The sequence below is a fragment of the Psittacula echo genome (assembly GCF_963264785.1).
Source record: "Psittacula echo genome assembly, chromosome: 12".
Classification (NCBI taxonomy): Eukaryota; Metazoa; Chordata; class Aves; order Psittaciformes; family Psittacidae; genus Psittacula; species Psittacula echo.
The window spans coordinates 849,036-865,016 of NC_137747.1; the positions used below are offsets into that span (position 1 = coordinate 849,036).

The following is a 15,981-nucleotide window of genomic DNA, read 5'->3' on the forward strand; positions in this document are numbered from 1 at the left end:
ATCACAGGAACATGAGTCATATAATAGCAGTATCTTAAATATGCATTAGTAATACAAAGTCATCTTTCACTCTGATAAAAGTTACAACTTCATTTTTCTAAAAAATATGTAAGCCATGAAATATATGTAGGTAATACATATATACAGCACCTAATTTTCTTTCTTCTTTCCTGTAGAGCCTGAGACTCTAGAGGTTTGTGTGATGGAAACGATGTGCTACGCCTTGAAGGCTGGATTGGCTTGGATTGTATATGCAGAATTAGGCAAATAATTTACACACATCATGGCTATATGTGCATGTAAGTGACAGATCAGGATTTTGCAGACCATGTGCACATACATTCCCACAGCTGCTCATCTATTCACAACAACTGATGTAGTTATAAATCATTAGGTCTGGAGTTACTTCTAGAATGCCCCTAACTATATTCTAACTAAAGACCTACTTTCATTATAACCCCTCTGCCCATCAGTGTGCTGCTTCCAGTGGTGATCACGTAAAATGTGTTTGTCCTTATTATGTGTGGATTGATAAATAATTGTGCCTTTGATAATCTACAACTGTTTTATCCTCATCTCTAAGGCAAGCATTTCCCTTTCTATTTCATAAGGAAGGTCAGCATTAACTTGCACTTCAAAATATTGTTTGATTTCTTCTACCTCCTTTTCCCAGAACTCTTTGGAGATAGCAAACAGTTCGGTCAAGTTAACATCTTCTAAGCCCTTCAGATTCAAAGCAGTATCAGCAGGGATGTAACCTATGGCAGTTGGCTTGGCAGAGGCTTTCCCTTCAATTCTGTTGAACATCCACTCCAGCACACGGGAATTCTCTCCATAGCCAGGCCACAAGAATTTCCCTTGGCTGTCTTTCCGGAACCAGTTAACATGAAAGATCCTTGGTAGTTTTGCAGCTGGACGATGTGCCATGCTGAGCCAGTGGGCCAAGTATTTGCCAAAGTTGTAGCCAAAGAAAGGTCTCATGGCAAATGGATCCTGCATAATGATTTTGCCTGTTCAAAACACAAATGGAGAATGGAAGGTAATAAATAGCACATTTATTCTAAAGCACAAAGATTCACATCCTCCCAGGATTTAGTGCCCTTTACTACCCTTCTATATCTGAACCAAAGGGCTTTAAGAAACAATACAGGCATTATCCTTGATGTGCAAAAATCAGTGAAAATTAAATTTCTTAAATCTCAGGTCAAGCAGCTTAAATGAAGATCCTCAAGAGCTGGCTTTCATCATTCATGTATTTATGTTGAGCTCTAGCAGAAGAGAAAATTTATTTATCCCAGACTGTAACAAAACCTCTATATCAAGGCTTCTGGCAACCCCATGCCTGCAGCCTGTTCTCTGTGCTTGCCACCTAGGGGATTATTTTGCTTAATTTGACTTTTACAGAGAATTTGGCTTTTAATTCCAGTACAAATATTTTCTATTGTGAAAATGCACAGGTTGCAAAATTAGCTGCCAAGACTGAAATGTGAAAGAGCGGGGGGGAGGACAGAGCAGGTACTCTAGAGAGAGAATTGCTCTTACTACAGGTGGGCAGATTAAATGTTGATCTACCTTTGTGCTCAGCAGCTGCTGTTGCTTCAGATCTCATAGCTGCTCCTATAAATACCCCATGTTGCCAGTTAAAGGCCTCATATACAAGAGGCACACCTGTAAAGAACAAAATCACTTCAGTAATTACAGGTCCAGAAACATTTTTATAATACGTTTTGTTACCTGAGACACTGCTGAATGCACTTTATTGTATAATGTATTCTATTTTTTCCTGTTCTTTTAATCAGGTCATTTTCTGCCCTCTCACAGAAAAAATGTTTATATGAATGTTTCAAACTGGCTGCTGATTACTGAACACATCCATGTTTAGTTGCTCAGTAGTGGTTATCTGGGACCTCAGAATGCCCAGCAGATTTTGCTAGAATAGAATCTGATCCTGTGGACAGATTAGACTCTGACCTAGCATTACTTCTATTTCTTTTCCAACTTTAGGTGACCTTTAACAGACCAATTTATTTTGCTTCCTTTTCTGTAAAGTGTCTATAACTGGTTCATTTCTCTAACCATTTCCTACGTGGACTAGTTAAACTGAAAGCAAGTTGAGACAAGTATAGCAATTTACTATGTGTATTACCCAGGTTAGTGGGTCCTGATCTCGCTCTCCAGCCCTTTATTATTACCTGTTTTGAGTTAAAATCTAACAATTCAGACACTGAAACAGCAATGGCTGTGTGTCAAAGGCTAACATGGAGAAGTTAGACTAACGTGGTTAGTTCCTTGCTTTTGCAGCTGTGAAAGTAAAACCTGTGCCTAGGGCCAGGTGTTTCAACCCTCCTGCGGTCAGCACTTCAGCCTTTATGTGGCTGCTGCGTCTCTTACCAGCAGGTCTGCGGCCTCCAAATATTATCCCTTCAATGGGCACACCTTCGGGTGATTCCCATGCAGGGTCCAAGATGGGGCACTGGCTGGCTGGAGTGCAGAATCGTGAGTTGGGATGAGCGCAAGGTTCCCCTGTAAAGAATACAATAAGAAGGCCATAATTGCAGAATTAACTTGAATTCAGAAGAGAAAACCAAGAGAGACTGTGGAATGGGCCAGGTTACCATTATCTGGGGTCCAATCCTTGTTCTTCCATGAAGTCAGTGTTATTCCTGGTGGTAATGGTTCATCAATGCCTTCCCAATAGACACCTCCATCACTGGTTTCAGCTACGTTGGTAAAGATGGTGTTCTTGAATATGGTTTTAATAGCATTGGGATTTGTTTTGACTGAGGTTCCAGGAGCGACACCGAAAAAGCCATTTTCTGGATTGATTGCCCTTAAGTTGCCTGGAAGTTAAATGACAGAATATAAGTAAGTCAAAATAGTTTAATTCTGTCCAGAATTTTGTAGCATGTCTTGCTGCACCTAAAAGCAACCCATACTGGACTATAAAACAATCCATATCTTGTTCATCCATACATAAAACAATCTCCATACCTTGTTCATCAAATTTCATCCAGGCAATATCATCACCCACACACTCAATTTTCCATCCTGGCAGGCTTGGGTTCATCATAGCCAAGTTAGTTTTTCCACATGCACTAGGGAATGCTGCAGCAAAATACTTCTTTTCACCTTCTGGATTGGTAATGCCCAGGATCTATTGAAAAATTAATGCAACTGTTGAACATGGTCTTTTTTTCTTCCACTTTTCATTTTGAAGATTGTCTCCCAGCAAGTGGCAATGACAAAATATTTAGTTATGCAAATTTGTTCCTACAGAAGCAGCACCACGTAATATAGTTGACTAATAACTTAAACTGTATGTTATTCATCAAAAAAGTCTATTCTTGTCTATAGCACATCTGTAATTTCTTGTCTTTTTAATACAAGGAAGTCAATACATGTACATAATTCAAACATGTATTTTTATTTTGCTGATTAAAGATACATAGACTGTATACAGCTGTGTTTCTCAGCTGAGACAGAAGAAAACTAGGCAATATTTTTTTGGCTGCATGACTGGAGTGATGTGAAAGCACTTCATGGATGATACTTCTGCAATTCTTAGAGTCCACAGAACTTTTTTCTGAGACTGTTCTCTTACGGACTTTGAAATTTTTTTTTAGTGGCATTTTATGGTAGTAGAACGTTTAAATGACAGCAGAAAGTAAAGGAGGGGTACACAGCAGAACTCATTTAGCAAATCTAATATTTGCAGGTTTATGAATGCATAGACCTTTTTATAATAAGAAAGGCCATTTTCAAAACTTGCGTTATCTTTCGTTGTTAGACTTGCAGGGGCAATGTGGGTGCCCAGTGGTGATATTTAAGCTCTGCTCAAGTACATGGGTCTGCCTACAAGTAGCCACTGCCAGAATTTCCAAATCTTTTTTGGTTTCTGGTTTCACAGATACTATTTTTAAATGTTTGGTACTTAACCTTGAAGCAGTTTCCTATTTCTCATACACCTGCCATGTGATAAATTCCTATCTAATGTCACAGGACTACCTATATAAGCCTAATTTTATTGCTAGCAAGATGCAATGTATTTATGTTGAGCTAATTTAGGGTTTAATGGCTGTTCAAACACACATGATTTAATAGCTCTTACCAGCATGTGCTCAGCTAGCCAGCCCTCCTCCTTGGCAATTCTGCTGGCAATTCTGAGAGCAAAGCATTTTTTCCCCAGTAAGGAGTTTCCTCCATAACCACTGCCAAATGAAATGATCTCTCTGCGATCAGGGAGATGAGCAATCAGCGTTAACTCCGGGTTGCATGGCCAGTTGTTGATTAATGGTTCTGCAGAACAGAATGTTGTACTCATGAATGCAGCCATTTCCATGCTGGATCACACTAGTGCTTCATCAGCATCGAGTCTCTGACAGCAACCCATACATACCAGATGCTTCAAAGGAAATCCCCTCTAAGTACTAGGAATAATAATCTCCTTTCCATGCAACCTTCATTGAGCTTTGATTCCTTTGTGTTCTGAACCTATTGCTGTAACACAAACCACCCTGGTCTTCTATGGCCTCCCATGTGCTGAGAACACACAATCAGCTCTAAACATGTCCCTGGAATTTCCAGAGGTGACAGTTTTTAGTGTCTCTTACCTTTTAGTGGCAGAGGACATCCAACCGAGTGAAGGCATTTTACAAACTCCCCATTGTTCAGGGCTTTCAAAACATCTGTTCCCATCCGTGTCATGATCCTCATGCTGGCCACTACGTATGGTGAATCTGTCAGCTCGATCCCAATCTTGGACAAAGGAGACCCAACAGGCCCCATGCTGAAGGGGATGACGTACATCGTACGTCCTGGAAAACAGGGAGTGGCAAGATGCGGCAAAGAGCAAAGCAAGGAATTTTGGAAATTATTTCTATTAATGTGGAGGTTGTTTCTCACTCCTTTAAAAGCTGTTTGTCTTGTGGGTGTTTCTGGTGATGTTTAAAGAGCTGTAGCTTTCTGTTTGTCTAATTTTGTAGCAATAAGTTTTATCTCAAATGCTGAAAGCAGCTGTTCAAATTATCTAGCCAGTGGTAAATGTGGGTGGAGGCCAAGTTCTCTGTTGGTGTAAAACACTCAACCTGTAATTATTGCTGAATATGGGGGTCCTCCATTCTCGCCTTGCTTCTTCCTATCTGCACCTTAGAACCTGTGGGATGTGCTGAAAAACATCACAATTTTCCTACCTTATTTTGCTCCTCTTTATGGAGAGAGAAATGCTGGAAAAAGACAGAACACTGTCCTTGCACAGCTTTTTGGATCTATGGTAAAGATTTGGATGAAACCCACAAAGTGACTAATATGAGGGTGTATGAACCTAAACTTTCAGCTAAAATCTTTCTTTAATGCTTTCTTTAATGATTACAGTAACTACTAGTAGTAGTGTCTCTGTAATCCTAAAAGTCCCATTTCAACAATCATCCTTTTCTTGCCCACCTTGCATGCAGCCTGGGAACCTGGTGTTGAAGGCTTTCTCAAAGTCTTCTTCAGACATCCAGCGGCCCAGCTGGCTAGTGCCAGTTTTAGGAATCGGAGTGGTATCTCTCTGCTCTTGAGTGATGATGACGGTTTTGCTCTCAATTCTTGCCACATCTCTTGGATCAGTGAGAGCCAACCAGCTGCATTTCATCAAAAATCAGGAAATTAGACTTTAATTATATACATATATATTACTTTTTACCCTTCTGTGGGACTGGTTTAGTACAAGAGGGTACAATGCTTTATAAGGCTAAAACTACGGTGACAGAGCCAGTGTAACAGACAATCTCAAAAAACAGTCAGATACATTCTCTCATACAAATTGTTTCAAAACTTTCCAGTTTGAATAACAAATTATATGGCCTAGGAAATTCTGGTTACATGTTAATATTCCTTTGCCTTTTATCTCAGTCTTATTCTCTGTTGTTAACTTCCAAGGAAAAGTTAATCTCATTTAATTCTCATTCTCATCAGTGTGAAGTTGTTTTGCATGGGGACCACAAAATGATGCCTCAAGTGAAGTGGATGCCAAGCAAGTACTTTAAGTGTTGGTTTAAGTGCCTGTGGGATTAGAATCCAGCTTAGTGGATTTATAAAGCCCTTTAAGTAAGAGGCATCACAAAAGAAATACTGAGTATAAGCATGATCATAAAGTGTAGGAGTTTGTTAAAGGGGGTTCTTTTTCCCCTTTAAAGAATTTTTGCCATCTATTTACAATAGAAAATATTGTTTTACATTTTCACCTCTGTGCATAGACATTTTCCACGAGCATAAAAATGTTCTAGTTGGGCTGTCATAACCATCATCACTACAGCTAAGCATATAATTAACAATGAATAATTTATCTGGTGAAACTTGCCCTTTTCTCTCCCAAATAGTCTGCAAACAGATTGCCAAATTCCTGCACTTAGTTATTCAAAAGTCTTTGCAGATTTCTTCCATGAAGATCTCTTGGTCGGCACGTAATTCCTAAGTATGTACTTGTTGTTAATATTCCCCTTTCACATTGGGTTAGTTCAGAGAGATGATGAAATATTTGAAAAAAGTATTTGCTGAATATATTACAGTCAAAGCTCATCGGCGCGATATGAATAATGCCCGTACTGAATAATATCTGAACACCCACAGAGCTATTTGAATGCTACAAGAAAGTATTTGATGAATAAACTAATTGACTAAAATAGCAGAATTCTTCAAAAGATGTATTTGCTAAATAATATTTAACTATTGCTAATGATTAATTACATAAGTCTCATGACATTATTTCGGTTCCCTGATGTAGCTAATCAATAGAGACAATGTAGAGTTGATAGTCCAATGAATAATATGCTTTATGTTCATTTTTAGAGAGAGAAGTTTGCCTTTCCTGAGTGTTTCAGCTATGTAAGCTACAGTGCCAAAACATTCATGGAAAGCAAATATTGAAGGGTTATAAGCAGTGTTAAAAGTAAACAGGATAGAAAACGCATATTGCAATTTTGAGATGATACTTGACTTCCTTTAGTCTACTCACCAGTTCTCGTACTTGCTCAGCTTCTTGATCATGCCTTGTTCTACCATGATGTCCAGAATTTTTTTATTTTCTTCTTCTGAGCCATCACAGATATGAATGCTCTCAGGCTGGCACAGCTTGGCATTGCTTTCAATGAAATTCCTTGCTTCTGGAGGCAGGCTCTCCAAATCCCCCTGGACAACTCTGGGCATGATGTTTACCTCTGCTTTCAACTGTGGGGGCATTACTGAACCTGTAGTTGATCTTGCTGGTGGCTTTGAAATACTGATCACAATCTAAAATCAAATATATTGGGTGTGTTAGCATACCATGACATTCTAACCAGTGCTAATAAGCCTTCCAAGCAATGTAACAATGTACAAAGTAGAATATGCAATAGACTTGATCATGTATTCTGCTTTAAAATCAAGATAGAGAATTTGGATCACTGGTAATTTCAAGCTGGAAAAAAAATAGAGGCCATTCTACTTACTGTCTTTAGTAAGATTGAGTTGAATGTTAGACAGTATTTAGCTGATCCTTTCAGTTGATCCTGTTCCGCTTGCTTCAGCACACTCTTGCAATCACTGTTTTCCAAGGAAGTGTCCTCCTTCCTTAAATACCTATTTCGTAGTAGTGTCCATCCCACTCATGAGATGAGGGAGGCTTGTCCTTTACGTTACCACTGGATGTGTCTTGGGACAGTGCCACTGACACTGTCATCATGCAGAGTTGTCAACAAAGCAGCCCTGAGGAGATAATCATTTAGCAGGTTTCATTAATGAATGCTGAATGAGGTGATTCTTAGCCACCGGCTTTGCTGGTTTGAAGCAGTTACAAAATTTAGCAGTTTAACCAAACTTTGATCCAGTTTGGCTTTGAAACCAAAAGTGTCACAACTTCTCAGTGTGTGGAAAAGGTTGATTGCAACGAGTATCTGGAACTGGGAACACAGAGGTCATCCAGGCAAAGCACAGTTGGCGCATTTTTCAGGCAGATGCTTGCTAGTTGGCTGTGAAGTGGAGGCTAGTCCAAGGTCTGTTTACTCACCTTGGGAACATTGCCTGCTTCAGGGATAAAGTTCAACAGTAAGCACTGACAGGCTTGAATAACCACTACACACGCCTGCCTGGAGGCCTTATTTTTGTCCATGCAATTCTAAAAAAACAAGCAATATAAATCTAAATGTTGCATTTCCTTCACTGAGAGAAAGTTTTTCCTTATGGCTTGCTTTAGGCTCTTACATACTGAATGATTGTTTTCTATTGCTATAAGCTCAAAGAAGGCAGATCAGCAACTTGTCTCAGTAATTGATCCACACCTTCAAATGTTATGTTTTATTTTACTGGGAGTCCTATGTGGGTCATGAAATATTAACCCATCTTTAATTTAGTTCTCAAAGGTGCAAAAACAGCTCAGGAATGTGGCTGCACACTTTGTTATATGTGTGAAGTGCACTGTGCGCATATGTGCATACACAGATATGTATACATAACTGTTGTGGCAGTATACAATACCAATAGCCACTACTAATCCTCTAATTCTGTGGATTAGAGAGTGAGGTCAAGATATTTTGAGGTCTTGCCTCTAGCTGTTCCTGCCTGCCTGTCTTTCAGTTCTCTACCTTCCCTTGCTCCATTTTAGACCATCATGCCCATAAAGAAAGGCTGATCTTCATGTCCATGCAGTCTGGGTGTGTGAAGAATGAAGTAGTTCAGATAACTTAGAAATAATCCTGCTGCCATTTCATCTCACTCTGCTTACACCCAGTCCCAGCAAAGCTCTTGAGTCTGGATGAGGTGGTGCTTTCATGCCAACCTGCCTTTTTTTATATGAATAGGGCTTTCACCAATGCACGTAAAATATTGTCAATGAGAGCTTGTAGAACAGGAAATACGGGAATCCTAGCTAAGTTTCAGGGAGTTCTTTAAAGCAACAGAATTGATGTATCTTACATAAAAGATATTCAGTCATCCACCACCCTCTCAGATCTGTGAACTCAATGAGATGTTTCCAGCAAGGCTTTTGCCAAGGCAACCAGCAGTGACTTGCAAGCCCTGAAAAGCCAGGTCTGACAAAGCAGCACCATCAGGATTGCAGCTCTCCTTCTCGCCTTGCAAGTCTAAAGCATTGTAGAGCTGAATCCACACTGCAGGAACCTTAGGACTGAATCCTCTATCTCTCCTGCAAAGCTTTTTATCATGTTTTGTAAACATAAGGGGAAGAAACAGTTCTTGATGCACTGCAAGGCCAAATATTCCTGAAAAGGAAAACAAAAATTTGGTAGGATTAAGAGGTGCTAAAGACTGTTTCAGGGCTCTGCCATAAGCAAAGGTAAAAACAGAGACAACTTAATGACAGCAGGGGTGTTTCTCTCTGGAGTCTGCATATTGTGTTGCTGATGGAGCTGATCAGAAATATTTTGGCCAGCTGTTTTCCTTTTCATTAAGTACTTCATTAAAAATAAAATGGGGCATAATCTTAAGTAATACTAAGCAGACCCCTTTTTCATGAAGTACAAAAAGACTGAGTCTTTCCTGCTCACCAAGTCATTATACACAAATAACAATCGTGAGTAAACCAGCAATGTTTCTGAAAAGAGTAGACCAGATAATGATCCTATTACAGCATAAGTAAAGTCAGAATAAAAGCTCAAATATGACAGTGTAAGACAGCAGGATTTGTCCTAGTGTCTCTTCAGTTTTGAGCGGAGGAAAAAATCCCCAACCCCAGAGCATTAATTTCTGCCAATTAAATTATAGTCAGGCAGGTGTTGTGCAAATTTTCTCACACTGCAATCCTAACCTCCCACAATCTTGCTATACAAACTGTGGGCTTCTCTTGAGAAGATACTAAATATGCCAAATTGGTGGCACTGTGTTATGAACATATGTCCATTAAAAATCACATTAAGGATTCCAAATGTTTTTCATCTGTGGTGGCAGCAGGGCTCGAGTGCAGATGTCCACTGGGAATTCTAGACATTTAAGCATTAAATTACTCGTATTTAGGTAACACCTCCCATCAGAGGATCTCAAAGCATATCACAAACACACATTAAGCCTCAAGCCCCTATATAAAACACGTGTAGTATGTGGTGCAATGAAATAACTGGAGCATATGCAAATCAGAGCCAAGATTATCTTTTTTCCAAGAATCTTCTCATTTAGAGATTCAGTTTTTAGTTACCTAACAGAAGGCATTAAAGGTTTAATCTGAAGATACTGAATTTTCAGAACTCCCAGTGTCTCCCACAAAAATAACACCCCAGAAGTAGCATCTCCCCTGGCTCAGCTACAGTGGTCTTGAGGTGTTCACCCAATACCAGCATGTACTGCTCTTTGCCATGTATTTTTCTGCCTTCTGGGTTCAGTTTGCTGGAGGGTCTCACTAGTCAGAAACATGGGAGATGGCCTGGGGGCAATGAAAGGTCTTAAAAATTGTCTTGAATGTAAAGTTTATTTTTCCATTTAAAGGAGAAATCTTTTTTAGTACTAACTGTATTATACTCATCTAATAGCTGATACAATTTCTTCGGATTGAACTTTTTTGGCACTTTTTCGGCACTTTTTCGGCACTTTTTCTCTGCGCTTCTTGACACTTGAATGTGATGCTCATCAGGTGTCACCTTGGAAGCTGTCAAATTATTTAAATGTGTGTGAATCTGACATTTTCAGATGATAGTGTTCAACAAGTGCCTTAAAAGGAGTGTTTTTAGAATGTTTGCATTGAGGGACACTATTCAGCCTGTTCAAAATAGAGGTTTTGAGCTCTGACTTTTTATGGACTTACTGGAACCCAGGCAATAAATATAAAGGTTCTTAGATGCTCAGAAAAAAGCATCATAAGAAAGCTTAACTCATCACTACTAAACGAGGTGTAACAAAGCACTCTCGATAAGATCTTAAAGTTGTTAATGGCATATAATAATACTTAGAAATTCTACTCCACTCCCATTGCTAATTATCCTACCTATTGTCACCTCCAAAGATTTTGCACTTAGGTATTTTTGTTATAAAATTGTAGATTTTTAAAAAGACTCTCTGAGCTATTCCACTAATGGAAGAACATTGCTTCTTGATTGTTATTTTTTCTGTGAAGTTGTGCTCAGCTGGTCCTGAGCAAGCTGCAATTGCTGCCGAGCTGGATGCTGCATGAGAGCAGGTCCAAGGGCAGTACTTGCAAGTGTACAGCTCAGAGACCAGGGCAGAGGCTGTTCCTTCAATTGCCAGAAGAAAACATGAACCGTGCAACTTGCCTGCAGTTGCAAAACAGTCTGTGACTGAGCCAAGTGTTTGTTCCAGACCCTGCGCAGCCCTGTGTGGTATTTCCGCTTCACAGCTCCTTTTCTTGTAGGCAGTTCTTTGGCACTGACCCAGCTGCAGGAGGTCTGGGGCTTTGGCCACACGTGCTGCATGCTCCCCTCATGCACCGTGTGAACAATGAGGCTGAACCTCTGTGACCAGGCAGAACAGGTAGCAGCAAACTGGGAGCACAATGCTTTTCTTCTTACCTCCTCCTTTCCAACCCAAAATTATATACTATTTGTCTTGGGCAGATTGTAAGGTATAATGTTTGTGGATCACTAAGGTGATGTAACATTTTTGCCTGTTTTCAAAGTTAAATGGCTTTTCTGGTGGTCAAGGAATGAGAAAGGAGAAAACAGATTTAGCACAATTAGACTGTACTTTCATTAGTCTGTCCATCATTTTCCTCTTGACAACAGACACATTAAAATTTCTCAAAACAAATGGAAGTAAATCTCAGCAGACAGGAACATGCATTAGTGCATGTTTATGGTCTCTGACGAAAGTCACCAACCTTTGATGCTTAGTTCAGTATCAGCTCCAGCACTCAATCCTGAGCGGTATTTTAGGGACAGTCCTGGTTTTGCCACAGTGCATGCCAAGGCTGATATTATATACCATTGGGCACACTGGTTTCTTGATTGTTGTTCTTCTTTGGCTAGGAAACTATTTATTCTGTTGCTGTTGTTTTATTTTTAAGCTCACTTTTACAGGCTCTGACACATTCTTATAGTCACCAGGGGATGTGAATCTCTTCCATTTTTTCTTGTAAGGAATAAAAGCTGGAATCTTGGCTAGGGAGGTTCCTTGACACTTCCATGCACTGCCTATGAAGGACACTGAGGATTTAATTACCTCCTGTTTTGCTAGTGACCCTTCTCAGCAACATAAGACACTTAGTCTGGACCCCAAATTTGCACCTGAGCTTCTGGTGGGAAACAGCACCCCATATGCAAAGCAGCAAGCAGCTCCCCATTGATGGCATTTGCTCAGTTAGTGGCTCTGAGCAGCATGTTACTCACTGCTAATCCTTCTCTTGCACCAGCTCATAAGCTGTAGAGATGGGATTGATCAATGTAGATTTAACCTTAAGAAGTAGTTGCTACTTCTTGAGCTGTGACTTTAATGTGGAGACTCTTTCCTGAAGGAGCACTGTCCTCTTCCACAAAACTTGTATCAGGGATCAGTGTAAATGTAACAGGGCTCTGTAGCCACTGATACCTGATCAATGGCTGCGTATGTGTAATACTGTCAAGTGTGAGCTTTGGAGCTCTTCTCATCTACTGCAGAAGGTCTAATAGGCACATGGAAAACTTGGGCCCACCAGGTCTTTGACTGACTTTACCAGTACAAAGGTAAGCACATGAGCATGATATTTGCATGTTTACTGCATTTTGGTTTTTTTTTGGCTGGATGAACAGCAGAACCACAACCACGAGAGAAGGAGGATAAACTGTACTGAACAGAGCGGAAAACAGTCAGCATAAGGTTGTGTTTCCCTTCACCTCTGCAGCATCTGCTCTGCTCAGTCAGACAAAGCCCAGATGGCATTGAGATTCAGCTTTGCAAATAGAAATGGTAACCCTTGCTTCAGAGAAATCTGTTTCCCACAGAGGTGCATGTTTGCAGCTGTCAAGGGCTCCCTGCTTTGTACCTGTGGAGGGGGTAAATGACAAATCCTTGCACATAGGTTCATGAAGCAGGAGATGTTTCAACCTCTTGTTCTAGAGCAGTCATTGGCTTCCTGCTGGTAACTAGAGTCTCTGCTAACTGTGCCCTTTTACAGAGACTTCACCTCCTCAGGCCTTAGGAAATGACATGGCAGCATCTTTTAGAATTTAAACTTTTTTTTTTCTAGGATGAGATAACCCTGGCTCCTCTCGCTCCTTCCTTTTGCATGCCATTTGTTATTTCTCTGCAATCCTTTGCTTGCTAGCAGCACTCTGTCAGTTGTCATTTCACAGTTACACAGCTCTGTCTGCTTGACCATGAATATGTGTTTTTGTCATTTATTTAAATGTTTCCATTTACCTTTTGTCTCTCTTGTCATTTTCATTCTCCCTTGTTACATGCAGTCTGACCCACTGGACATGGTTCTGTATGTCTTTCATGAGCCAACTTCCTTTAAAGAAGCACGGCTTTAGCCACTAAGCATGGGTGCAGATTCAGAAGGTTTAGCTTCTGTTTCTTCTTTTGCTATGGATTTCCCATTTGACTTTGGACATGTAAATGGGTATCCTCATGCCTTTACTGTTCTAAGGGAAGGACGTTGGGAAGTGGTAATGCCCTTTTCTCTCTGTTCTTGTGTGTTATTCCTATGTTGATAGTCCCTCACCAGAGGAGTTTAATTAGGCAAGATCATTATCTCATCTTTACATGTGTGCCACAGGTAGTCCCTGCTGGGTCCTCTCTAGATTATTGTAATGTATCTTCTGATTTGAAATTAAAAACTTTTGCTATAACATGTTTTCTCCTCTGACAGTAACACGAAAGCACCAGCTCGGGCTGAACCATGTTTTCTGTTTCAAGCGAAATTTGCTCTATACTTTTTTCCCATGAAAATAGCTTTGACGAATATTTAAAGCATTTTGTAACACTGAAAGCGACAACGGGAATAGAGAAGCTGATTGTGCAGAAATAAAACCCAGGCTACACCTAAAGGTCAGAACACAAATGTGCCAATGTCAAGCACTACATACCTTTTGGTTCTTGAACCTTATGGCTGTAGGAAAATCAACATTACAAAAAACCAGTTACCTTTGAAACAGATCCTGTGTTTACTGGAAAAGCCTTATGTAAGTGTTAACAGGTCAGGTGAAATCCTACATACTGTACGCTTATGCTTAACACATTTCTAATAGGAGGAAAGCAACATGGGTGGACTGCAATGGCATTTTCACAATGTAAAAGCATTTTTGTTTTGCCAGTGTAAATGGTTCCTTCCAGGCAATTGCTACAAGTATGGTTATTGCTACAAACAACACTCAGTAAAGAGGTCGAGGGTTCAGCTGGGCCCTGGAGATGATACTTTTTTTCTTATGCTTTAAGGGAGACAGAATTCTGACACTGCTGTACATGCTTCTGTTAACTGACCATCTGTACCCATCTCCAAATTTACTGATTCAGGATGATTCATATGGATATGAATACTGTTTACGTAAAGAGGAACTTCTTATACATGAGCTTAAACTAGTACGTGCAAATGATTAGCAACCAACTGGCATTCTGCAATTAAAATAAGTAACTTGCTTGTTAACCTTGTATTGTTCAGGCATTTGCACTGCAATAGCACTAAGGCAGTATCTGGTTATTTTGGGTGAAGCATAAATACTCTCTGCCCAGGAGATCTTGTTTAAGGCAGAACAAAAGAAGGGTATGAATATCAGATCAAGAGACTGTAAGTTTGTAGAGGCTGCTCTGAACAGAGTAATTATCATTATTCACAAAACAAGTCACATTGCTGTTCTCATTTCTAGGCATTTTGTCATCTTGGAGATGTGAGGATGACTAAGATTGAAGGATAGATAACAGGGACTCAATCACCTGCTGCCAGTGAAGTGACTAAATGTGCCCTTAGATTTTGTAGCCATTGATTTCTTTGGGTTTTTGAATTAAGAAGCTTGATTTGAGCTCCTCAGAAACTTTTAGCACCCATGCCAATTTGTTATCTGAGCTGGAAAACAACTGCATGGGAAGCTACTGCTCTTCTGAACCCAACAACTGACTCCTTACTGCTGATTTTGCAAGGTATAATGTGCATTTGCTGCATATCCATGTGGAAGCAGAATTTGAACTCCTTTGGGCTGTAAATCTAACTCATTGATTTATTACGACAACGATTTAATAGTCTCATTCCATGGTGATCCTCTTAACTTCCAAGCAATGGTGCCTGTTCAGCTGTGCACAAAGAGCTGTTCTCAGAACTGTTTTCCTGATTAAAGATTAACAGTGTGATAAAAGCAAGGAAACATGGGTATCCTTGGAGTTTGTTTCTTACATCAGTTGGGTTAAACCTTTACTATCTTTTCTCACTGTGTATCTTCACTTTGTGTTTGGCAATCAAACTTTGCACAGCTGCAGCACGTTTCCTCCAGTTTAGTCAAAACAAGAGGAAAACTTTCTGCCTTTTAAACACTTAACTCTTTGACCCTTGCACAAACAGCAGCAGAAACCTTTACTAACTAACTAAGAGGAGTTGTCTTTAAAACTTTCTTTGCTATCTCTCAGATTAAAGAGTATTCTGTAAAAACAGTGGAAGTCACTGAGGTGTAGTTAACTGTTTAACTCACTAATGTGTTGTGAAATGGAAGAAGTAATGTGCTTCTCGGGTAAACATCCTTCTTCCAAACAGACTCAGGCATGTAAATCGGCTGTTTGCTACAAGCAGTGGTACATTACTGGATGGTGGAATTGTTTCTAAATATATCATGATGTTAAATGAAACAGTTAATAGATAAATTGCAATTATGGTTAATAATTTTTAGACCACTTCCCCGAGTTGCGTCTAAGCAATCAATTATCCCTGGTACTTTCAGCTCCAATAAGTCTGTTACATACTTCCCCTTTTATATATCCCACATCTGTATGCTCTTATGCCCTGTTGGTTTTTTGTTGTTTTTTTTTTTTTTCAATATAGTTATAATCATTGACAGTATGGAGCAGGATTTTAAAAGCATAGGCAATACTTAAGAGCAATACTTA

The 15,981-nt window shown here is 39.8% G+C and overlaps 1 protein-coding gene across 1 annotated transcript; it reads right to left on the reverse strand.

The window, feature by feature from the left end:
- Positions 1-555: 555 nt before the first annotated feature.
- Positions 556-7,218, reverse strand: PCK1 (phosphoenolpyruvate carboxykinase 1; the record flags this gene model as incomplete). The annotated part of the gene is made up of 9 exons (XM_080628052.1): positions 556-1,010; positions 1,573-1,668; positions 2,392-2,523; positions 2,616-2,840; positions 2,992-3,154; positions 4,109-4,296; positions 4,611-4,814; positions 5,440-5,621; positions 6,995-7,218. The coding sequence occupies 9 exons, from the start codon at positions 7,216-7,218 to the stop codon at positions 556-558; spliced, it is 1,869 nt and encodes a 622-aa protein (XP_080484178.1).
- Positions 7,219-15,981: the final 8,763 nt, after the last annotated feature.